Below are 25,403 nucleotides of genomic sequence, written 5' to 3'. Positions count from 1 at the left end.
AATACAGTGAGGTCTTCTTGGGCAATCTGCCATGTCGGTATGGCCAGTCATCTGCTGTCGACATGCCTTAAACACTTGAGATGTGTGCATTTCTGTAAACAGTAAATTAGTGTAAGAAGTCTACTATAATGAAAGGGATGAAATATATGAAGGAGCACTGGATTTATGAACAAACATTTCATTCTGACATTCAAAAATATGTATTTATTTTACAGTATAGACATTTTTAAAAGTTGTACAGACGATTGTAGTTCTTGTGCAGGTAGACAATGACAGAGAGCACTTTGTGCGGTACACGCAGTAAGTACACACATACGTATTCAATAAGTAAATACTATGCCCTTGGAATGTACAGAGTCGACGACGTCGCTTTCGATTCCTCACCCCCAGAACTGTATTTTTTGGAGCCCATACGGTTGTGTGGGATACAGTCAAATCTGTTTCAATGAATTTTACATGACATTTCAGAACCACTGCACCCAACAACTCTCACATATACTGGCTGACTGGTCAATATATTATTTAGCGTTCAGGTACCCGACTGTTGACCTCATATCCCCATTTAATTTTTCTTCATTCAACAACCGATTTTCACTTAGGAGGTCAAAGGTTTAGATCTCAGCCCAGAAACTGGCTACCATAACTGAGGTTCTTCATGGATTTCCTCAGTCTGTTTAGGTAAATTCCAGAACATAATTTGGTGATGAACCTTAGAGGTCCGTAAACCACGTATGTAGTTAGTGAAGTACCTTAAATTGGGCCATGACCACTTCCTTTTACAGCTTTTCCAGTTCATTAACCCTTATTACATGGGAAAAGGTGATTCAAGCAAACAAGTCAGCCAGCCTCTAAGTTCCCATATGAGCTCTACCAATGAAACCTGTGAACCAATCAACGTCATCACTTGGACTGTAGCTTTCTTCAACATAACTTCGTGACACACGAACACGTGCCCAAAGTTTAAATTACACAATCAATGTCTGGGAAGAAAGGAACCTCGAAAAATACGTCAACATCAATCACATTTATAGATTCTTAACAATATAATAAACTTTACAAAATAAACAAGCAGCAACACAACCAAAACAAGAACAATGTAGGACGACTGGAGGGGTTAAATCAAGACACTCTAAGAGGCTTATTCATTCACAGTGTGTGCATGCTCAGATATGTACACATGGCATCAAGTAGTTCGGCATTCTGTGTTGCTTGTTCACACAGACGTAAGTCTTCCAACGAACAAAAGTTACAGAATGCCTTGCAACGGTAGGGAACCATGGTTAATAAACAAACATCCTCAGAGGAGCCCATAGGCCTCAGCATGGGTCTCAACAGTAATAATTCACAAAACAGCATTACGGAATTAAAGAAGTGCATGACTTCTTTCGTGTAAACTAAACTTCCATAAAAAAATATAAATCCTTCCACATCCACACAGAATGTGTCAAAATATCTCTAATGCTAGTAAATGTACATTTTGGAGAGAAAAATAAATGCTGTCAAAGATGAAGGATGACAAAATCTGATGCATTTCAATGATGATAATGACTTCCATCATCAGTTAATAACTGCCCACTGCCTAAGCACCAGACAACAGCAGGACCTAGAGGTGAGTGGTCACCTCAAATGCCAGCCTCTTCACCCCCAGGGAAAGAATTACCATTAAACGGATGGCTGAGTTTTCCCCAGAACTGGTCTGGACACACAAGTGGAGAAGAGAAATATCCATTCCCATTCCATGCAGGAATCAAATCCTACCTGTCCACTCTGTAGCATGTCGCTGCATTGAATGAGCTATCACAGTTCACTTCATTGACTAAAAATAACAATACAATTCCAATATTTTGAATGAGACAAAGTCCCTAGGAACAGTCTTAAGATCATGGTGCTTCAATAGACAATGGATGTATTGGTACTGGCACACTCATGGGGAAGGGGATCTTGTTGTGTGACAATGGTATGGGGGGGTGCTAGCCTAGTGAATTACCAGCTCTGATTCACATAAGAGCGGCCAATCAGAATTAAGTTGTGTACCACAAGTAAGCTTTGTGGCCATAACCAGCCAACTGAGAACGCAAGAGGTTTCTAGGATGACTCTCTACCCTCTGGGAACAGGTAATCATGAAGTTGAGAGGTTACGTAAAACAATGAAATTACAACCTTGAAGTTACACATACACGCAGTAAAACAAGAAGAAGAAGAAGAAAAAAACTGGAAAAGAGCTTTATCAGAAAATGTCTCGCGTCATGAGAATAAGTTGAAAGAGAAATTTAAAAAATACAATTTAACAGATCAATCATATTCTTCGACACACAGTTTTCTGTCCACGCAATTTTGTTCACTTCTGTATTGTGCTTCCTGTACTTTATCCGAGAAAGTACAGTCCTGCCACAGACCAGAGAGAATGAGAACAGGCCATTTACAGAACACTTAAGTCATTAGTTTCATGCTTCAAATCTTTATCTTGTGGTAAGTACCTTGTGCTAGGCAGAAACCTGACTGAAATTGTAAATTGGTCAGTATTGGTTATATTCATCAGTGCGTACATGCTTCCAGACCATCTTCTTTGTCAGAGACATCTTCAGGAAGAGTTTTTAAGTCATAAATATTTCACTGGAAATCAAAGGGACATTATTTCTGAGCAAAAGTAAAGTCCCAAAATCTGAGCTATTGAAGTGACTAATTCAACAAAATGCAGCATTTTTCTTCAAGAAAGACAGGTTTTATACTGAAGATACAGTGAAGACAAAAACTTCAATGAAGAAACAGTCTACTGTTTTATCTTCAGCACATTAAACGAATAACAATATACATTTTAAGAGCAACATTTTTGTGTTATTAAAAGACACAATTCTAGCACAGCCCACAGAATTAGGCATGATAGTAAAATGGGGACAAACTGTATCTTACGAACCAAACGCCCTGAACACACTCTCTCATTTCCATCACAATGGCTTCAAGGTTAAGAAAGACACCAGAATCAGAGCACAGACAAACTTCAGATGGACCATGTGCACGCATCTGCTTCAGTCTGTGCTCTAACTCACAATGTGTCCTACAATTGCACGTTAGAATGGAGCACGGGAGAAGCAGGTTTTCTGGACACACTACTTCTCACAGGGTGCACAGAAACTGCTTCCATGACAAATACTTTAACTAAATGTCATAACAGGATGGTTGTAAGATCTGAAATCAGTGGGAACAGTAATTAAATCAGCGTATGGCTTCATCCGACTTGGTCAAAAAGATTTTGAAAAGCCACAAAAAATGAATAACGTCGTTCAAATCACCATATTCATTGAACATGCAGGAAGGCAACATCGTTGCTTAGTAGTACGGAAAAGCAGTTCAACATAAATGTTAACCGCTAGCCCAACCAGGGAAGCGGACTTACAATCCACGTTAAGTGATAAATACAGAATGGCATGAGAATGCCTGGCAATCCTTGCACAAGCTTCACAAAATGATGTACAGGATGCACTCTTTAGCTGAACAAAGTTTAGAGGAGAGACTGAGAAGCATGTCGTGATATTGGTAGACCTGACAACCACCCGGCAACAAGGCATAACACCTCACAGCACGCTGGCTTCCTTGTCGGGAATGCCGTTCAATTCGGTAGCCCAATAGTAGAACGGAGGCCCATCCGTGAAGCAATACTTCTTCTGAAGAGGTGTGTCCTGGTGTACCCAGTACATCAGGTAGAAGTTACACATCTCATCCTCATTGGTAGGCCTGCACAACCATGGAAAAACTTTACACTCCAGCCAAGCATGTGACGAGTATTACGACTATTACTTGTGCTGAGAACTAAACCAGTCAAGGAATCAGTGATATTACGAAGATCATCAACCAATACAGAAATCTGCCGTACTCACCCGATGTAGGTGGTGCGGTTCCGGTTGCTCTGCATGGTGCAACGTGCCGCCTGCCACATAACAGCCACATCACATGACACAGAAATAGGCTTTGAACTTAAAAGCAAATCTTAAAAAGGCCTTAATCTCTCAAGCTTAAATATTCACTTATCTATTCATCAGTTTACTTACTTACTCAGTTATAAAAGATTTTAAAAAAAATTCAGCGGAAAAAGTGTGAACTGTGGTCTTCTGGGTGGATACCAAAATTCTCCTTCACCTGCACTCACATAATCTAATCTCTCTCCATGTTTTTGATTGATAAGCCATCTTGCGTGCATTCAGAAAATATGTTTTATGTTAAACGTCTACATTTCCTTGTAATCCACAAAGCTCCACTCTGGCGCTAAATGTACTTTTGATGTCTCCACAAACCAATTTGACAGGATTTAAATCAGGAAGGTGCATGCATCATGTCAATTATTTTTAATTATATGTTTGTTTCCAGCAAAAAGGCGATCCTTCTATTTCCGGCTGAGAAGAAAACGATGAAGCAGACGGCGTTTTGGGTAAAAGAATAAACGCAGATGTTTCTGTAATGGAGAACTGTGCATTTTTAGTTTTACACTGCATTAAATAAGTGTAGGAATTTCAGTAAGAATAACATTTTGTGAGTGAGTGTACTTTGCACTGACGAGGATTTCCCTCTTTTCCTTACAGCCGAGATGAGACATCAGCAGCCTCGAGATTTCCCCACGCCGGCTAGAAACTTAATGTTAGTGGCCAGGTTTACCAAGACAAGGAATGTAATATGCCCTCGCGAGCAAGTAGAGACATGCAGCGACTCTCATCCTGACGTAATGGCAAGATGGGGCCCACCCTTCATTTTGTGCATGCGCATCAAAGGGTCCAGCAGCAACTTGTTGCACTACACACAGAGACCACAACGCACACTTATTCAGTTGCTTAGTAAATTACTTACTCGTTTACTTTCCGACTGATACAAGAATAAGATGATGCCAGACCTTAATTCGTAAAAAATTTGTCCGGCTAAGGGATCAGAGATTTGTTTATTGCTTATGAAACAACTAATCAATTTCCTTGCCCCTCACCAGTACATCCCCGTGCACAATGGGCTCCTGTGACTCAACAGGGTAGAACATCTGCGGGGTGAGAGGGTTACGCTTTCCGAGCAGGGTCCAATGGTCCAGTCCATCGCTATCGCGGCGGACGTGGTAGCCCGACACGACCTTGCCTGCAACAGTTCAAAGTACTCAAAACTGAAAATGTAAATAACACGAAAAAAACTAGAATTACAACTGTGAGTAACAAAATAATAACGTCGAAGAGTACAACAGAAGAGGTTAGAAATGAGTCCAGACAGAAGCTCCAAATTAAATAATAAGTGAAAACATCAGTGGGCAAAATGTGACTCCTGTTTGTAATAAAAGCATTAGCAGAGACGATAATTAATTTCCCACATTCTATCCGTCAGATGCCGCTCACCAAGACTGTGCGTGTGCGTGCGATACGCAAACGGATGCATCACTTTCTTCTCATTAATCACACATGATGTCTCCATGTTTGCTTCCGACATGGGCTGAATGCTGCCACCCGTGCCAAGAAGGATCACACCTGCCTCCTTCTCAAGCCTGCCAACATGACACAATGATTTCAAAGCAGCCGTAAGGCGGCAGCTCGCAATGAAGGACTGCGTAAGAATCTAGGAAATGCCACTAGCGTAATTCAGATGAAATCAGTTTAAGCTCAGTTTTCACATGCGTGAGGAACTTAAATGTTAAGTTATCAGAACTGCCAATACTCACGGTCTCTCGGTGTAGTGGAGATGTATTCCGGAGTCGTCCGTCTTCCCACCTGAAAAACAAAAATTAATTTGCAATAAACAGGAACTGTTTGTTCAATGAGCGTGGAGAGCGCTGCTGTGTTCACTTAAATAATTTCTCATACTAAAAGCTTAAATTTATAGATAAGAACGTCTGCCAAATTTTGTGCGTTTTCTTTCCACTCGATTCAATTCCGATTGAATGCAAGGTCATGTAATGTCAAATAAAATTAGAAGACGACTGATGATGGGAGATCGCGGCCTACTACAAAATACTATCCCAGCACTCGTCTACAAAATAAAAGGAAGACCACAAAAAGCGTCGGCCAGGAGAGACATTCGGATACAAGTAAGACGCATCCCTCGTAACCGAACCTGCTCTTCCTATCGAAAGTACACATCAAAATTTATTTATGATTTGTAATGTTTCCCATATCTCAATATTAAACACTGGGCACTCTGTCAGTGGACGCGTTTCGTGGCAGACGGCCGAAGAGTACTTACCCCTGAAAGGCTTATCTGTGGCATAATGCACCTGCAGAACAAGGTACTGGATAGGGGACTTCCCTCCGACTTTGAAGCCGACGCCTTCAGGCAGCTCCAGTTTTGGGGCGTCTCGTGCCCACGCATAGATCACCTGTAACAGCGAGGGCATTGTTACCAACAAACACGATCATAAATTCAGAAGTCTTAGAAACAGGTGCTAAGTTACAATGATCAAGTTTAAAGAAAGAGAGGGTTAAATTGTCACGTCCAACTTTAAGTGACCAACCCAATCCCGTCTCAGCATGGCAATGAAAATGATTTGGTAAGCCCCCGTCCATCCACACAGATGTGACAGTTACCAGACAACCCACGCACTGATATGACGTTACTCATCTGGTTCCTCCAAAATCTAAAGGCTGAACTCCGTTGACACCAAGACATTTCCACGCCATAATTTTATTTAATGGGAGTCTACACTACTCTGTGAGCAGCGCTTACCTGCGATCCCACCGCGCACGGACTAGCCATTTCTGAGGCGCCATCTTTCCCCGACATCTCTCCGCAGTTCCTGAAACACACGTCATCACCCACACGGTCTCTCTCAGTCTTCTTGTTAATGTTCTCCACTTATTCGATACTGACGCTTCGTTTTACACATTGTGACTTTGCGGTCAGCACGACTGCTTTGTATTTGTGAAGTTTTACCAACTATGTGCTTCGTATACAGGTGGACATTTTGGCCTAGGAGAGAAGACGATGGGGCATGGAGAAAATTACATAATGACGAGCTTAGAAATCTGTTCTCCTCCCCCAATATTGTCAGGGTGATTAAGTCAAGAAGAATGAGATGGGCTGGGCATGTAGCGCGCATGGATGGGACAAGAAGTGTGCACCGGGTATTGGTCGGGAAGCCTGAGGGGAAGAGACCTCTGGGGAGACCTAGACGTAGATGGGAGGATAATCTCAGGTGGGATCTATGGGAGATAGGAGTTGAAGGAAACTGGATTTTGTTGGCCCAGGACGGGGTCCGGTGGAGGGCTTTGGTTAATTCGGTGATGAACCTTCGGTTTCTCTAAGCCATCTGGTTGGTTGGGTCCACTATTTGGGAAGCCTGAGGGGAAAAGACCTCTGGGGAGACCTAGACGTAGATGGGAGGATAATCTCAGGCGGGATCTATGGGAGATAGGAGTTGAAGGAAACTGGATTTTGTTGGCCCAGGACGGGGTTCGGTGGAGGGCTTTGGTTAATTCGGTGATGAACCTTCGGTTTCTCTAAGCCATCTGGTTGGTTGGGTCCACTATTTGGGAAGCCTGAGGGGAAAAGACCTCTGGGGAGACCTAGACGTAGATGGGAGGATAATCTCAGGCGGGATCTATGGGAGATAGGAGTTGAAGGAGACTGGATTTTGTTGGCCCAGGACGGGGTCCGGTGGAGGGCTTTGGTTAATTCGGTGATGAACCTTCGGTTTCCCTAAGCCATCTGGTTGGTTGGGTCCACTATTTTGGAAGCCTGAGGGGAAAAGACCTCTGGGGAGACCTAGACGTAGATGGGAGGATAATCTCAGGCGGGATCTATGGGAGATAGGAGTTGAAGGAGACTGGATTTTGTTGGCCCAGGACGGGGTCCGGTGGAGGGCTTTGGTTAATTCGGTGATGAACCTTCGGTTTCCCTAAGCCATCTGGTTGGTTGGGTCCACTATTTTGGAAGCCTGAGGGGAAAAGACCTCTGGGGAGACCTAGACGTAGATGGGAGGATAATCTCAGGCGGGATCTATGGGAGATAGGAGTTGAAGGAGACTGGATTTTGTTGGCCCAGGACAGGGTCCTGTGGAGGGCTTTGGTTAATTCGGTAATGAACCTTCGGGTTCCGTAAGCCATCTGGTTGGTTATGTGTTTATATATGAAAGAACTGGTGTAGGACACAGTTCAGTGTTGTACTTTCTTGTTTTACTTATAAATCATCTCACCAAACAGCGCTCCGACTGCCAGGTTTGATGCACCCATAGAGCAGCATGTGGTGAGCCTTATCCATTGTGGCATTGGGTTCAAATCCAACTGAAACAAAAATGGTGACCTTTCTGCATGAAAGAAACTGGGCATAAGGTGCACTCAAATGCAAAGAAAGTCCTGAAGGAAAAACACACGGAAAAAGACATCTTCACAGGTAAAGGATGGATAATACAATTAAGGATCTTGAGGAAACATGGTGTGACAAGAAGTGGTTTAAACTGGCTAAGGATACAGTTCAATGGGACAGTCTGATGACAAAAGTCATAAAATTTTATGTCTTGTCTTCTGTGTACGTGCCTGTCGGTGAGACGGAAATCAGACGCTTGGAAAACAGAAACACAGATGATGAATAATATTAAAGTTGATCTTTGAAATAAACTGTTCAAGAATGTTATCAGCTTTAAGTAACTTGGGCTCTGTACTGCTCAACTTTGGGACTTTATTTTCAGTTAGTTACAAGGAATCAAATGTACAAAGGACAGTCTACTCACTGATGTAATAACTCTTGCTGTAGTCCACTTTCACAGGTGTACAAAGGTACAGTTCAGGCTGAAACAAAGTAGACAACATGTCAGTGGCTACCACAACAGTTAATTTCCACAAAATCTTTACTTTATTGTCGACCTTTGTCAGAATGCGGTGGCTGGATCGTCGTGTTTGCTCAGGCCAGATAAGCAGGCCATCTGCTGTGAAGACGGCGTCAGCCAACAAAATTAATGTCAGAGCGAACGTTCGTTTATTAAATTTATACAAAAGAAAAGCAAACAACCAATGATGACGTCATGGCGCCTCTGCGTTCAGCTGGAAACATTAACAATGGACCGGAAAACTACTCATCGCTTGACCATCAGGCAACGCCACACTTCCGAGCTTTTTAAAGACACGAGGAAATTGGTTATATTACCGCACAGAACTGAAGTATACACCAGCAGCCTTTCGCCAATGTCACGGAAAATATCGCTGTATGGCATGTTATCAAGATTACAAATAAAAATGGCGTGTCTGCCCACCATGCAGTGGAATTGCATACACTTCAGATGTAAAATGACAAAATATCGAGGGGCATTCGACTGGTAGGAGCAAGCAAACAGTGTAAAGGCAAACGGGACGAGAGATTTGTAGTATAGTAAAACCCCTCTAGTTGGACACCCCTATATCCTGGACACCCCTTTATATTGGACACTTTTAATTGGAACCGGCGAATATCATATAATTTTACATGTCCACAATACCCTATATCTTGGACACCCCTTTATCCTGGAACTTGGTCACCCCTTTTTGTTGTAAGTTGGACAGGTTCATGCACTTAACTTCGATGCTTTTCAGGGAAAGTTTTTCAGTTACATATTTTGTTATTTTGAATTTCTGACTGATGAATGCCTCCCCTCTAGAGGATTGTCTTATGGACATTGAACCCAGCATTGGAATGCATTGCAAGTGTTTAACCATTCTTTTGCTGAACCCTTAACTGGACTACAGTATTGCAGAAGACACAGACTGTGCTTGCATTTGGGTTCAGACTGTGTTAACAGAAATGGAATTTTTGTTTTTGCGATGGGGAAGCGAAAATTAGTGGAATTAACTTTAGAAAATGTTATTGAGGCTGGGGTGTAATGTGCAATGCATGGGAGTGGGCTTCAAAAGATTATTATTAATACTATTGTCATTAATTCTTAATTTAAGTAAGCCTACAGCAGTCAGTGTATGTAAGTAAATAGACTATATTTTCATTAAACCACAATCTGATATTTCTCTTTCCCTCTATCTTGGACACCTCTGTAAGTTGGACACATTTTCGTGGAACCACAAGTGTCCAACTTAGAGAGGTTTTACTGTATATATCTTTTTTGCAGACCTTACATTTACAAGTCACATACCACATTAAACTTACGTTCCACAAAAAGACTGGGCACCTCACATATCTGTCCTACATCCACCTTAATGTTATCGCATCAGCTCTGAGATGTTCACAAGTACCCATTGTCCCAGAGGTTTATTTACCACTACTCTTTGTGTGCATTCGTTACCACCTCATTCAAGCTACATGCCCAGCCCACCACCACAGCCACTTGCACCTCACTGTTATGAGAATATTACGTGACCACGGTAAATCACAAAGTTCCGCGTCATGTAACATCTTAAAATCCCCATTCATTTCATCTCTCTGAATGATACGTTCTTTTAGACATTGACTCAAAATATATTGGCCTTTGCGTCATCCGTTGCCGTCAGTGAGGAGTTAGTCATTGATATAATGCATCATACAACAAATGTTTGTTTATTGCCATATTGATAGCAAACATCGCTACAAGTGTGACGTCATAACAGCACAGCGTGGGCGGGAAAAATCAATCCCGCGAACCGCACGCATCTGCGCCTCACTTCATTCAGATTACACATCCCAACCCCCAAGATGTCTGAATGCAGCTTCCGGGGAGCAGGGCCCGACCTAAGCAAGGCCTTCCTCATACTGAAGTCCAATGCATGTATTTGTGAACACGGCAATTAACCTTAGGCCTCTACAAATGGCGTGAACTTGTTTGACCCAATTTGGCAACTATCAGATGCTAACGACCTACATTTTGTAAGCTGCCGTCGTGTCATTAATAATAAAAACACTTTTTGGCTTAAGTCTCTGGAAACAGAGCCGGTACGGCAAGGCCATACTACGAGTCGTATGTCACAACCCAGATCAACAATGCCCTGAGAATCTCTCACATCGCGATAAATCTTCAGGTTGTACAAAAATATGGTGGTTTCTTGAAGGCTGAGCCACTATCAGCTGCCTCAAGGAGACCCTGTATCGTCAACACGACAGTATTCCGAAACCTCCCAAATGCATAACTGACTGTATGTAAACACACACGCGCACACATTGATTTCGTGTCATCTAGTGTAACCCGGACTGCAACCTGCCACTCGTGGAAAGCAGTATTTTTAGGACATGATTTTACATACGGCTATTTAATTTGTACTTACCCTATACGGCTTCACATTAGGCATCAAAAATGAGAACTTCTCCACTTTATATGCTGAACAGCAACGAAGAGATGCAATTATTAGAGCCATGATCACCATATGGCAGGTGCGAGCCGCCATGTTCCTACGCTCAGCACGAAGTGTACCGCTCAACTGTCTGTCACACGTAGCACAGCGCATGGGCTGCACCAACTACAGATACCATTGCAACACCAACTGCGGTTACATATTAACCGAAAATCGATCGATAACAGAAGACTCTGCTGTACATTTCATCCCACACACCTTTTAACGTATCCAATCGACACCAAATGTCATCAAGCACGTTCGAAGAGAAAAGGATTTGCATGTCTTGCACAAATGCATCATCTAAGAGCAAATGTTCGTTACCTTAGGGTGAAACTAACCACGTGTTGCGGTTAAGATTGCGCTGAACTATTATGTCCATTTTATGTATTCAGAAGCGAAAAATCAAAATGACGGGACGTTGTGTATTATGAAGGAAGTGGTTCTGAGCTATCTTAGGGCATTGCTCTAGAATTTACCCTTAGGTACTGAAGAAAATGACGAAACATCATGAGCCAAAACTTGAATCCGGTCTCTCCCGAAAACGACGCAGGAACGCCAACATCGACACTGTAACGTTCTATGTGATGGGACAACAAACAACAGTTACAGCATGAAATGGGGCTATTGAAATAAATATGTATATGTTCTTACACAAATGGATAAGGTCTACAAACTGACTAATGGCTATAAATAATAATAATGTGCATTCCATTACATTAAAAGCAAACTAAACATAATTTACGTTGATGATTTACTTGTAACTCTTAATTGAACTTATTTTTAAGACAATAACAGAAGCCAATACCGACACTTCCACGTCGATTATTAAACAAGTGAAAGGCTACACGCATATTTTTCGATGTCTCAGCGACTAATACACAATGTTTGATTGTAACTAATTGTGTACACGGCATTTAGTCACGTCCTGTTTACATCAATTTAACGAGTGAAACGTTTAACTGCATTTCGCACGACTATAGGAATAAAGTACGCAAGATTACGTCAGCACATACCATTTGACGTCATGCAAGGATGGCGGTTTAATACAAACATATGCTTTGCAAGCGTTTCTTCTATCTGGCACAAGTGTCGAAGGCGATATTCCATCCATATGGGTATTTGTTTTGGTAGATGAGTTTAATTAAAACCGAAGAAATAAAACACCCACATTCATATAAACATGTTTAGTTACTCGTGTTGGGAACTCATAACCTTACCTTTGGTACTCCCTCATCCTGTAACCATAAGTAATTTTCATATATTTTATGACAGATATATTAATGAAATCTGAGGACTCCATTTCACATGCAATTACTTCTAAAATTACAATTATTTTTGGCAATTGTAATGACCCCATCAGCCACAAAAACAATTTACAGATCACATTTAATTATTCCCAGGACTTGCTATGACACACATTACACAAGGAAACAATGTTGTATATATTTTTTCCACGATTCACAATACTTGCTGCATTCACCTAATTTAGCCACCCGTAAATAACACTAAGTGAAAAGTACAAGCTGTCATTCTAATGTTACAAAATCTCTTGGCATTTTGTTCTCAATCTTGGTTCCCACTATCTGTGAGAGAAACACATTTTATACTGGATTCTTAAGAAATTAAGTGTTCTTTTATTCAACTGCTACATTATACACGTTGAGATGCGTTATTCCTGAGAATTCTGGGAACACCCTGCTCAAAGTATCACATAAGAAATTACAATCAGAAAAATTGTCGCAATCAAAGAAACGCGCGTCTTTAATTACATGTAGACAGTGAAAGTAACATGTAAACTACAAATTAATTATTTTTAATAAAATGAAATTAGGAATTGCGAATAAGACTGTTCAATTTCCATTGGCCCAAAAGACACAAATACAACATTTCTTTGACAGGGGACAGGAAAGTGAAAATTGAGGAACCAGACAAGGCTCGAATAACAAGCATACAAACATTCAAAGTAGTTTAATACCGATCGTAAGGGGCAGTGACAGTCAACCAGCCGTACATATTACTCCCCCCAATTATCCAGCTTGGGGGGGGGGGCATAATAATAAAACAACCAATTGATTAATAATTTAAACACACAGGTGCAACAAACCCTGAACCACTTTGTGTGCGACTGTGACAGGAGGGCTGAAAAGCAGTCTGACACCACTGCCCCTCCCCCAAATCATGCACTGACCACAAAAATCACTTTACTCCACCCTTTGTAGTACAAACACTGAAATGGTCAGATGCCAGATGTGAATGTGGGATTTCATAAAGTGGTGTTTCTTTGGCCATTTCAGTTTAGCCCTGCCAAAAACTATCTTGCTGATTCACAATCGACCTTCAGGTGTCTGACAGTCCTCAAATAGAGCTTCTTTTGGCTCATGTCAGAGTAATGTTTTCAGTAACAAACTAGTATCCATTAATTTAAACTATTCAGATGGATGAATTCATAACCACTCCATCATTCAGACTGGTAACTGAGTTCTAATCATACTGTCAACTTATCAATCTTCAACATTTCTCTCAGTTTATTTACCAACTGCAGAGATCAAATGAGAAATGGTAGTATCATATAAACCAAGAGTTCATAAGGCTACAGTCACTGCTAAAATGATAGCTGGCCCCTGCAAGACCGCAAACATGAAACAAATATTCTAACCACTACATTACATGTTCAGTGGGTTCTAATAATTAAAAAGAGAGTAGAAATTATAAAACAGAATCACAGATGCATAAGAAACCAAATCCACAGGTTTAGTCTCCACAGTTCCCGCTCTAAAGATCTGCCAAAATTACAATGCACTGGGTTCAGGCTTAAATCATCGATACTTCACGTGTGTGTGTGGAATCATGAAGTACGTACACACTTTGGTTCAGTTCAACAACTCATGTGAGACTGCAGACCACACTAAGATAACCATCTTAAAATACAACTGGCAACAGAATCACAACAGATGACTCCATATTCACCATCACAAAACAGCAGGAAGACGAGATATGTACTAGGATGAAAACAATAATGTACGAAGCTAACAGACGAACAGCTCATGGCAGTGGAGCGTAAGTGCACGACCACTCCTATGACAGCTATGCTCTGTACATCAAAAACAGGGCACCCAACCCAAATTTACTTGCTTTAACATCACAGGACAGTTAAGAATGATCAAGAAAGAAGCACCTGGCTGTACTTTAAAGTACTCGCCTAGTATCTGCCAAGATTTGAACCTACAGCTGATGAATATCCTTACACAGAGACCTATTTAACTTGAAAACAATACGACTGGCAAACAGGTTTCTTTGTTAAAGTGAGAACAGATGTGTTCAAAAGAAAAATGTGATGATATGGGAGCATGGTTAAAAGCATCCCACAACAAAGCAGTGTTTCAAAGTAAAAAGTAAAGTTGTCCTGCTACATGCCATGTAGGCATTTGGGGGAGGAGAGCTCGTTCTTAACCGCAGCATTAGATAGCGGTGAGTGGCCAGCGTCATGCCATGGCCGTGCTTTAACCCCAGTACACACTGGACAGGAGGCTGGGTGGGCCCCAGAGCCAGTCTGGACGCAGAGGCTAGAGGAAAAATCGTCTGCCCGTCAGGGATTGAACCCCAGTCATCCAGTTCATACTCAAGTCACTATATTGACCAAGCTACCTGGTTCAATACGTGATGATAAGGAATATGCACTCTCAGCAAATGGTGTACTACCCATATGGTCCATAATTATATGGTTTCCTTGCAACAAGTCATCCTTTATGACCTACTCATTGACATGACTATTATTTGTGGGGAAGTTTCATGACAAATTTTACCAAAATATGCAGAGGACAAAACTGAAGAAAACATCAAAATCATACCAATGTTAATTTCCAAGACAGGAACTTCAGGAAGGTTTAACATGTTAACCAAGTGTCAAGCACAGCTAGTTGACGGTAATTTTGAACGCTTGCAATAATATATGACTCAGTTACACTACATAATACAGCTTGAAAATGCAGATGCTCTAACATCATTATTCGGAGCATTCAGTCGATTTCGGGCTCCACATGAAGTAGTACACCACAGTATATCGAGCTGTGCAATCACATGCACAATGCAAATGTGTGCAAGAAAGTGGCTTAGCCCTCACAGGTCCTAAACACGCTTACAGCACATCACATTTCAGTGTGCAAACACGGTTCAGAACCATACTGCTGTCCAACTGTGTTCTAACCTAACATTTAAATTAAAGATGAAGTTTGATTTTATTGATTTAATTTTAAAACCAGGTAATACAGAAAATACTACGGTAACCAGAAACAATCCCAGTTGTTTCGTACGACAAATCAGATCTAACTGAACGTTCGTGTGATAACACATTACACCACCCAAAAACGAATGATTCATAGGCATTAAAGAGATATTTACCAGTGAGCAAACATTATGTGGCAACAGCAAAAGAGTATAAATTCAATGCACAACCACAGATAAACTCCCATTTCCTTCACTTTATAACAATCCTATGGCAAGAGAGGAAAGGTGTACTGCAGAACAAAAACATTTAAAAAAGGTATTCTTTATACTTCACCCGCTTTCACATTCCTTTACTGCAGATACAAATCTATCTTATGTCAGAAAATAATTGATTAAAAGGTGAAAATTGAATGCCAATTTTAACATATCTGCTACATTCTGACATTCAAATATGTCAGTGTTGCGATAACAAAGGTCCTCATCTGTAGACCACTTATCTGAGGAAGAGAATATTAATGAACAAATCAAAGATTTTGTTACTAATTATCCACGCGTCTTTCCTCACCACAGAAAAGAAAACAAATAAATTCTTTGGGCCCCGTCAGAAAGATCTACTATTTCATGTTAAGTATACAACGAGCTTTCTGTCAAGTAGGGGCTTTCTCAGACTAGTATTGATCAAAGTAGTCTACTACCTTCCACTGTGGACCCTAAATACCAAGTTTTGTCTAAATCTGTTACAGTTTCCACATATGAAACATATAAACACAGTCCCATAACTGAAACACTTAAAACGTCAAGTACGTGACGGAGTCTCTTGTACAGGAAGGATATCTGACTCAGACACCATGGCACAGCCTTACTGCTGTGCACGGATGCTGCGTTGATCACGCTTTATCAAGACCGTGAGACTGCGGCAACATCACAGAGTCAAATAAACTCTAGTATGTTACAGCAGATGCTGAAATGTTCCCCACTGGCTTAGACACATTCCGTCACCCAACAAATTTTGGCTAACACACCAGATGTTCTAATTACTGTGCCCCTCTGACACTCCAGCTTCTCGTAAAATGTATTTAAAAGACTTACAAGGTGACGTCAAGCAAGCTCCAATTCATTCCAACTTCCATTCTGTAAATATTCAATGCTCACATTTTGGTTTCCAGTCGACTAATGAACCAGTCACTCTTACGTTATTGACAAGATCATGAATACTGTTTCTGCTGGTAACTCAACACCAGAAAACTTTCCTCAGATCCTTCCCAACGAAGTTACACTTCACGTAAGATTCATACAAAAACACACTATGCTTCAGTGTAAATTTATCAACGTCCTACTAAAGGAGTCTTTGACAACATCGAGTCATACTTCAATGTGGCAACTGATGCAGTGATCGAGCACGGCGGAAAAGGCCATGCCCTGTAGCCACCAAATATCCTCCCTGCAGAAGGAAAGCAATTTAGATATCTAAGAATACTCGTTATTGTCATCATTTTATTAATGTTAAAATACAAGGAAGAATTTCACAGCTGACGATCAGGTTTCCATTTCTGTCAATTGGATGTGGGTAACAAACAAGCTGCAGTGCATTTATGACTCAACAAAAAACAATCAGTACGCACATCATATCCAGCATTGTACTGACCTCTCTCTTATAGACATTACAAAATAAACACTTTAAATTTTATGAGCAAGAACAAGTCCCCCCCCCCCCCAATTTTAGTAAATAGTTTACACACTTCTTCCAGGAATATTATTGTGGCTCAATTTTTATATAAGTTAAAATGAAAAAAAATAACAAATCTTAAAAGTACACATATGTGAAAATGGAAACGTCTCAAGCGATCTTGAGCAGGTGAATGTGAAATCACAATCCATCTGTATTTTAAAAAAAATATAATGGAACTTGGACACGGCTGTCTTCTGGGTTGTTACGCTGTGTGACTACAGGGCACAACAACCCGGAAGATAGCCATCTTCAGACTCTGTGGACTGCGATCTGTGTGCACAGATAAACATTAGCTCCTTCTACAAGGCCCGACTGCATAGGTTCAACTGAGGACAGGACAAGAGCCATCGCCTAAAATGTAGTGGTTTTTTGAGGAAGCATTGTAACGACTGAAAAAGTGCAAAAAAATTGAAACTGGTAATTCAACACCATTGTCAATAACATTTAGAGATAACCAGACATGTCTGTTTTGATTACATGCCCACTACACAAATAGCAAGCTTGATCTGGATACATCATTTGCACATCAATCGGTGACATTTGAAAGAAAAAAAAATTGTACCGCAGAAAAGTCATAAGAAATTGTCATGAAACGGTTAAATTGCGCAAGTTAATGGGTTGGAGGCCCCGTGGTGTCCAATTACCGGCAGCTTCACTGCTTCACTTCTCAGCCCTAGTGACACAGGAAGGTGGAGAAAGGATACAAGTGGATGATGACACGATGACAAGACGAATACATAACATATGCACCCACACGCATATGCACGCGCACACACACTCACACACAATGCTACTATGTTAGCAAATGTAAAAATGAGCAAAATACGTTTATGCAGCACTTACAATAAATGCATACTTCTCTCACGCTGTCTGTCCCAACACTCAAGCCATTCATTACAAATAAAAAAAATGTAACATCCCTAATTGCACTTCCACTACCAGAGAATTATCATCTTCAACATTATTACTGAACTTCTTTGTGTACTTCTAACATTTACAAAACAAAACAAATTAAAAAAAAAAAAGACAGCTCCATGTTATTGGGCGCATGACACATTCCAGGGCAAGTTCACTGTTATCGGCAAACAGCACTGTTCATCGCAGAGACGCCAAATATTTGAAAACGTTAAGTAATGACGACAAAGGAACGGACACTGAACATAATAATCTAACACCAAGATATCCAGAACGGGAAGGAATAGAGAAATTCAGCCATTTTCTCCACATCAGGACTACAGTACATTGTTCACAAAAAAAAAAGAAAAGAGAGAGGTACAATATGAAGATCTTCATAGCACTGCTAAAAGTGGAAAGTTCTTTATTTACAAGAAGCTGCACCAAATGGTGAGACTAGCTGGGGAAATGTGTGGTGGCTCTACTGGCTAGTACCAACATCATGCGCTGGCAGCAATGTGGACGTTTCCAGACTGAGTAGACCTTGACATAATACTGGATATTGCTTGCACCTTTCATTGAGCAATGACAGCAGGCATCCCACAGCATTCCCCAGTGCTCCACCCCACCTTGGTTCCCAGCCTACTCTGTGCGACCTAGTTGAGGTTGTCCCAGCCTGTGGCGAGATGCGGGAACCCGGCCTGTGTCTGCTGTTGCTGCTGCTGGCCAGTGGCAGAACTGTGCCATCATGTCTTCCAATTATTCAGGGAGTGGGGGTGAGAACGGGAGGGTGACGGCTGTGGCGAGGGGATCATGTCCAGTAGGTACTGTCGCTGGAGGTCTGCCGCTTGCCTCTGCAACTCCACGAGATTTGCCGCTGCAGCTGCCACCGAGCTTTTCCCACTCGCTGCTTGAGCCATCGCAAGCTGGTACGGATACAGGAGGGGCGAGAACGGGAGCATGTGTGCAGGCATTGGCTGGTGCTGGGGCATCCCACGCAGCAGTTGCTGGTGTAGTGCTGCGGCTGCAGCGTGATGGGACCCAAACTTGCTCGATTCTGCCGCCAGCTTTGCTAGGGGGTGGTCGCGATGGGGCAGTGGTGGCGTGGGGGCTGGGGGAGGAGCAGGGGCTGGGGGAGTGGGGGCATGGCGTGGGGGAAGGGTGGGTGTGGTGGGTTTGGGAGCAGACATGATTACAGGAGAGGGAGCAGGCGGGGCATGGATCGGGGGCTCCGGCACTGGGGGCGGCGCAGGCTGCTGCGTGGTGGGCGATGCACAGGACACCTGCGCTAGACGCTGCTCGATCTCCTGTTCCTGCTGCAAGGCCTTGACAAATGCTGTCTTCAGACGGTTCGTATGCTCTGCCTTCAGAGCTTTCTTCACATTTGTCGTTACACACTGCTCACATATAACCTTAGGCTCTTTGCCTGAAACATGACAGGGCAATCAATATTAACCTATTGATGCGGTCTGCTGCATACGGTATGCATCTGTAGTCCATCTCTCTTTTGCAGTTTCACGTACAGTGTGTATGCACAGTGACAAGGTGATCTTATATGACATCTGCTGAAGAAACTGTCAACTCCTTTTACATGCTGCTTGCACAGGGATGAAAAGGGAGACTAGTTTATAAACACAGATTAATACAAACATCCCATGATTTCATATAAGGCGAATGAATGTACACAGTATGCTTCAAAAACCCACACTTTAGTCATAATTAGCAAAATCAAGACTTCTTGAGATTGAATTTGTTCCCAAACAATTTCTGTTCACAGACTGGAGCTTACCTGTACATTCTTACATTTTGCTGACAACAGTAAATGATGGAATTTCAGGGCGATCTCAGTGTTCAAAATCTATCCTCTTGTCCAGTATCTAAATTAAAGATTCCAAAGTCTCTACCTTCCAGGTTAGAACATTACACCTGATGAATCTCTCTTGCTCTGGAAACAACTTTCAGAGTACATTCCTGTGAAGGCTGCTATATTTGTTATAAACACTTTTGAAGCGTATGAATCACGTAGAGAATATGTGATCATTCTTGGTGTACACAGTGGCAAAGACGGAACAACCAAGCTCACCGACAGACCCCACAAAGAACAAAACAGCAGCCCTCAAGCTGAACCTAACTGAATCTCTCCTATATCGTGGCTATACATTGTGGATAGACAAGTATTTCAATTCTCCGAATGTGTGGGTAACTTGCATGTAAACAGGAAAAATGTCCCTTGTCTTGTATATAAAAAATATGGGGGGGGGGGGGGGGGGAGATTAGAAAGGGGACAAGTGCTATATTAAATACTTCAAAGGATTGTTAAATGTTGTCATCCACAACATAATGGGACTTTGGGTAAACAACAGACAATCAAAAGTTGGATCATTTGAGTTTCAGATTAGCACTCATCAAAGACCTAAGAAACCTGTGGGTCCGCAGTGTCACGGACAGTGTATGGCCACGCTTTTATTGAACCTCGACCAAAAACGCTCACAATAAAGATTCCTGCTTCTGGTAAAAGGGCCAAACTGCAAAAGCAGTAAGTTCAAGTCAAATGGTGATACGTGTGGTGAGCTGCACATAAACCAACATGCGTAAACTGTCCCAAGAGGCGGTTCTTACCTTTAGCTGGGTTCTTTTCCCACTTCCACACAGGCGTAAAGTCTGTTTGGCACTGCGAGCATTTGAATGCGTCGGGTGGGGGCGGGGTCTTCTGGTCCTTGGTGATGTAGTCTACAACATGCTCCAATCCAAGCAGGTAGATGAACTCCGTGTTTGATGGGTTTGGGATGAAGTGCATCTCTGGTGGGGGTGGTTTTGGGGGAGGGATCTGAAACACCACACGCTTCAGTGTTGAAATATAAGCAATCTACACCGAGACCAAAACACAGCACACACCTAATGTTACCGACCTGCAAGAGGGTTTTCTCCAGCTGTTTACGCAACGCCAATTTTGCAGCGGCCTGACGCTGTGCCGGTGTTTGTGTCTCTTCCACACGTACCCGCTCCTGCAGTAATATTGACATTACAGATGAAATTAGTATAAGGCAAACCAAGATAATCGTGAAACGTAATCGGTACGAACTGGAGACAAAGTGGCCATAACCAATTTTAAGGCACTATCTTAGTATTCATAATGAACCTGCAAGAGAAATTACTCAAACAACCTACAGATTTAGTTTACAATCATGGAAACTGGTGCCATCAGAGACAAGAATTAGGTACCTACCAAACACAAGTCAGATGCATTAACAGTTAGGTAACCTGTTAGGTAACCTACTGTAAGCTGTTTTTGGTCTCTGCTTATTTTCATTATGTTACCATAATAGTATTTTTTACATTTCATATGTCTGATAAATAAAAACATTACAAACTATCAGTGAGTGAGGTCACCTTGAAATTCCTTGCCTTCTGAATTCACATATACATTGAAAAAAAATTGTGTCATGCTTGGAAACATCACCAGAAACCATTTTCCAGATATTCTGCCAGTATTGTCACTGATCAAATGAGAGCCCCTTTCAAGGAGCTCCTTAATGTGGAAACATGAAGTAACACTGGACTATCTCTGGTGAGCATAATGCATGCCACTGATTATAAACATTTCACAGAAAAAGCTACGGAACATGTACTGTTTTGATGAAAATACACGCGTCTGGTCAAACATTTGGACTTTTTCTCACCGTGACACAACAAACGCTTTGCTGAGATGTAGGGGTAGCTTCTGTTTGTGCAAATTGACCTCAATATATGACATATGAGGCTTGAGAAATTACAAAATTTAACCTAATCGGTTCCATCAACACAACATGAGGGAGATACCATAGACTTGCTAAAAAATCATGAACATGAAGAATTCATGACCACGTAACATCATAACCTAAGACAGATATCCCTACAGGTTCCACATAAACATATCAGTGCTTATATCAACCACTTTGAGATTTCCATTATCACATTAAGCTCTCGGAATCCCAATTCTTACATAACCTTCAATTGAACACAAGGTGTTTGGCAAGTCTTGCCAGCACAACCTCAACTGTTCGGTGGGTCTTGTCAGCATTATCAACAAACCTCACAAGTATAAATGCATTAGCAAAATGTCACATAATATAAGCAAAGAAACAAAACCTTTCAAATCCTTGCACCAAGACACTATTTAAAAGAAACATCAAGGCAACTAAACACCAAAATAAATAAATGACTTCATTTGGACGCGCGCCAAAAACATTGCCCAATTCAAAGATTCGTAACACAGTGTTTTCAGGCTATTTAAATGATAGTTCACCAACTGAATCCATTATTTGAGGCAGTGGTAATTACTGTAATACTGAATAACTCAGCAGAGTTCACCTATGTATTTCATATTGTTCTCACAATAAGCAGCTGTTACAAATCAACATATTCAATTATTAAGACTTATTTATTTATAATTTTATTCAATTAAGCTGTAAGCAGCGCAGACTACAAAGCACTGGAAAGACTGTGGAAGGAAGTGGCTATAGCTTAATTTAAGGTTCTACCCTGGCATTTGCATGGATGGACTGAGGAAAACAGCAAAACCTCAGTCAGGACAAGGTCTCTGAGCTAAGATTTAAACCTCAGACCTCCTGAATATGATGCAAAAGTGCTAACTACTCAGTTGTAGTGTTCAGTGTGTAACAGAGAAGTGTTTTCTTTTTGTCTAGAAACAGATTTTGAAATCTTTAGGTGGATCTTTAATTAACAGGGTCCCAGGATCAGGACTGAACTTCTCTAGCTCATGACAAGAGTCCAGTGGTGGGCTCTTATGAAAACAGTAATAAACCTTCAGGTTCCATAAAAAGATGGGAATTTCTTGAATGCTAAATGACTATTAGCTTCTAAAAAAGGACTGTACTCCTGTAAATAGTTAAAGGAGTCTCCTGGACAGAATTCATATTTCCAGCTTTGTTGGGCAAAAATACTTTATAGATTAAATTTACGATATTCTGACTAAAGTAAAGGAACTTGTCAGACAAAGTAAGTGTTCTCAATTTCATTGTGACCTGTGCGCAGATTAGAGTCTTCTAGATTTAATGCCACATACTATTGTAAAAGTGCTTCAAAAGAACCGACTTCCAACACTCACCTGCCATAAAGACAGGCAGCAGATAAGCTACAAAACAAAAAATATATTTTTACAGTAACAACAGATTTACAGCGCGGAAGACCCTACAACTCATATTATTGTGGGCGCCCTAACTGCAATGATACACGTTTACACAAGCAAGTTGCGGACCTGAAAAGAGAAGACTGGACCTTCTCTTTGTATGTCCACGTAACACAACAACAACGGTCACAACACCATCAAAATACTGGCACTACTGTACCTGCTCCGGTAGCTGCAGGGGGATGGAGCTCACGGGAGCTTTGTTCTCCACATTGCCGAGTATCTACAAGCACAACAGCGTATCACTAAGTTAAAGCTCACATTAATCTGTGCATTTTTAACAAACCATTTACCGAGTCGTTTAACAACTGTACACTAAAAATAAACAAACATCAGGAAGTGGTCGTGGCCTATTTTAAGGTAAAATTTCACAATTTGCCTGGAGGTAGAAAAACCACAGGACATTGAGTCATGATATCTACTTCAGGTTGAGATTCAAACCCAGGATGTCCCAAGCTTGATGTCAGGGGTCCACAGTACAGGATTCTCAGTGCAAAGTTACTGCTGTGTACGTGAAGTATAAAAACTGTGATGCTCCTCACGTCAACATTAGCACATTTCCAGAGATTCTCTTCAACACATCTGGAAATTGTCTTTATTTGCCAATGGGAGAGACCCATGGGGTAGCCGTCTGATCCGTCACCGTGCCTACGAGTTGAAACACTGTTTCATCGCAAGATTGATGCACTGTCGCAAACCATGTTAAATGGATGGATCTCTCGAGTGCACACGGCACAGTTCACTGATACCATACGCAGACTATACTCTGCCAACCAGTGAGGTTACTCGAATCAAAAACATCAGAGAAATTCCACATAAAACACGTTACTAAGGTATCATGACTCACTGTCAGATTACCTGCCAAAAAAATGGGAAAAGTCAAACGTGGAAGGTCAGACCACAACCAGAGACATCTGCCACAAAGAATTTGTACAATGTTGCAACTAGAGCCTTGGTAACAGTGACGAAGGTGGGGGAAGCTATAACGTAAACTCTGATGGTTCCTACAGATTACCACGAGGTCTGAATCAAGGTGGAGTGACTGGCACTCCTTCACAACGACAAAGTCTTACCACTTTCAGAAGTGAGGAAACAGAAAGGTAGATGGAAAACTCCACGATGGATCCGACTCAAATGTCAGACTCCTGCGACGAAGTCGGACAACTTAGCGCCGTATCATCTGGTAAAATATACGAGTCAAGAAAATTTGAACGATGTTACCACGCAGTGGCCATCGAGAGGGATAAGACGGCCACAAATAGAGCAAGTTCTCACCTGCTGTTGCGTCTGTGAGACTGGTGGTGTAACGGGGGAGTGATGAGACTCTTTCGGAGCACTGCGGTCCTGTGACCCCATAGGATAGCCCATCACCACATTAGGAGGCGTGTTCACAGGAGGTCTGCCACCCAGCGATCCACCCCCACCTGTATGATGCAATGAAAATCACACATAAATTATATTCAAAGATACAAAAGAAGAAATGCAAGATGAAAGAGCGAAAAAGATGCTTAAAGGAAGATTTGCCACATTTCTTTACTTCTCATAACGAATTGCATAAATAAAATCTCACCTCGTTGGAGGGACTGCTGAGTCAGCACCATGTTGGGTGGCAGCCCTGTAGATGAGCCACGACCTTGCTGTGGAGCCATCATCAGTGGTGGAGGGTGGTGAATATTCTGACCCCTTGAGGGTGGAGGTTGCTACAACATCAGAACACCATGTCAGATACATGAGCAGCTTGTAAGGACACATGCTGAATGTCTTTTTCAGCTTAAGTCTGTAAATTTAAAAGGTAAAACAGGCTTATGGCAGCGTTATGTCCACTTACTTGTTCTCTCCAATAAAAACCTTAAACTTATTAACATATTTTCATTAAAATTTATATAAATGTCATATCACTAAGGTCACTCCAATCTTATACTCAACAGCTCAGTACGTACTTGGCAGCAACACTAGCTTCAATTTACATAGCCCATCTTTTATTAAGGTAATAATGTTTTAACTAATAACAATTTGAGTTACATGTGTAAAATGTTGTGTGGAGACATGCATACAAACTCTGCATAAACTAATTCTTTTGCATGCGTGAAACTTTGAGGTTATATCGCAAAACTATCAAGCGGCAGGA

General features: G+C 41.6%; 2 protein-coding genes across 9 annotated transcripts in view; both read right to left on the bottom strand.

Annotated features, from left to right (window-relative positions):
* Positions 1-176: 176 nt before the first annotated feature.
* Phm (Peptidylglycine-alpha-hydroxylating monooxygenase) lies at positions 177-11,342 on the bottom strand. Its single transcript, XM_022075014.2, has 10 exons — positions 11,172-11,342; positions 8,684-8,741; positions 8,150-8,237; positions 6,682-6,751; positions 6,202-6,334; positions 5,681-5,729; positions 5,361-5,506; positions 4,967-5,109; positions 3,876-3,925; positions 177-3,732 (listed from the first exon to the last, which is right to left on the bottom strand). The coding sequence occupies exons 1-10, from the start codon at positions 11,289-11,291 to the stop codon at positions 3,573-3,575; spliced, it is 1,017 nt and encodes a 338-aa protein (XP_021930706.1). The 5' UTR covers positions 11,292-11,342; the 3' UTR covers positions 177-3,572.
* Positions 11,343-13,193: 1,851 nt separating this feature from the next.
* Positions 13,194-25,403, bottom strand: part of simj (transcriptional repressor p66-beta simjang) — a 19,006-nt gene continuing 6,796 nt past the window's right edge. For 6 of the 8 annotated variants that reach the window (XM_022075008.2, XM_087343124.1, XM_087343121.1 and 3 more), the window contains exons 5-10: positions 24,846-24,975; positions 24,551-24,699; positions 23,436-23,498; positions 20,997-21,092; positions 20,707-20,914; positions 13,194-19,513 (exon numbers count right to left, since the gene is read on the bottom strand). In XM_022075008.2, coding sequence (XP_021930700.2) covers positions 18,834-19,513; positions 20,707-20,914; positions 20,997-21,092; positions 23,436-23,498; positions 24,551-24,699; positions 24,846-24,975 — 1,326 coding nt within the window. In that variant the 3' untranslated portion in view covers positions 13,194-18,833. The remainder of the gene's footprint in view (positions 19,514-20,706; positions 20,915-20,996; positions 21,093-23,435; positions 23,499-24,550; positions 24,700-24,845; positions 24,976-25,403) is intronic. The other 2 variants (XM_087343120.1, XM_087343126.1) reach the window with 2 other exon arrangements.

Source organism: Zootermopsis nevadensis, unplaced genomic scaffold (assembly GCF_977971745.1).
Source record: "Zootermopsis nevadensis isolate Lab colony 2312 unplaced genomic scaffold, Znev_1.0 Znev_ptg000004l, whole genome shotgun sequence".
Lineage (NCBI taxonomy): Eukaryota > Metazoa > Arthropoda > Insecta > Blattodea > Termopsidae > Zootermopsis > Zootermopsis nevadensis.
The sequence above is the reverse complement of the archived record's forward strand: the minus strand, read 5'-3'. Positions and strand labels throughout refer to the sequence as shown.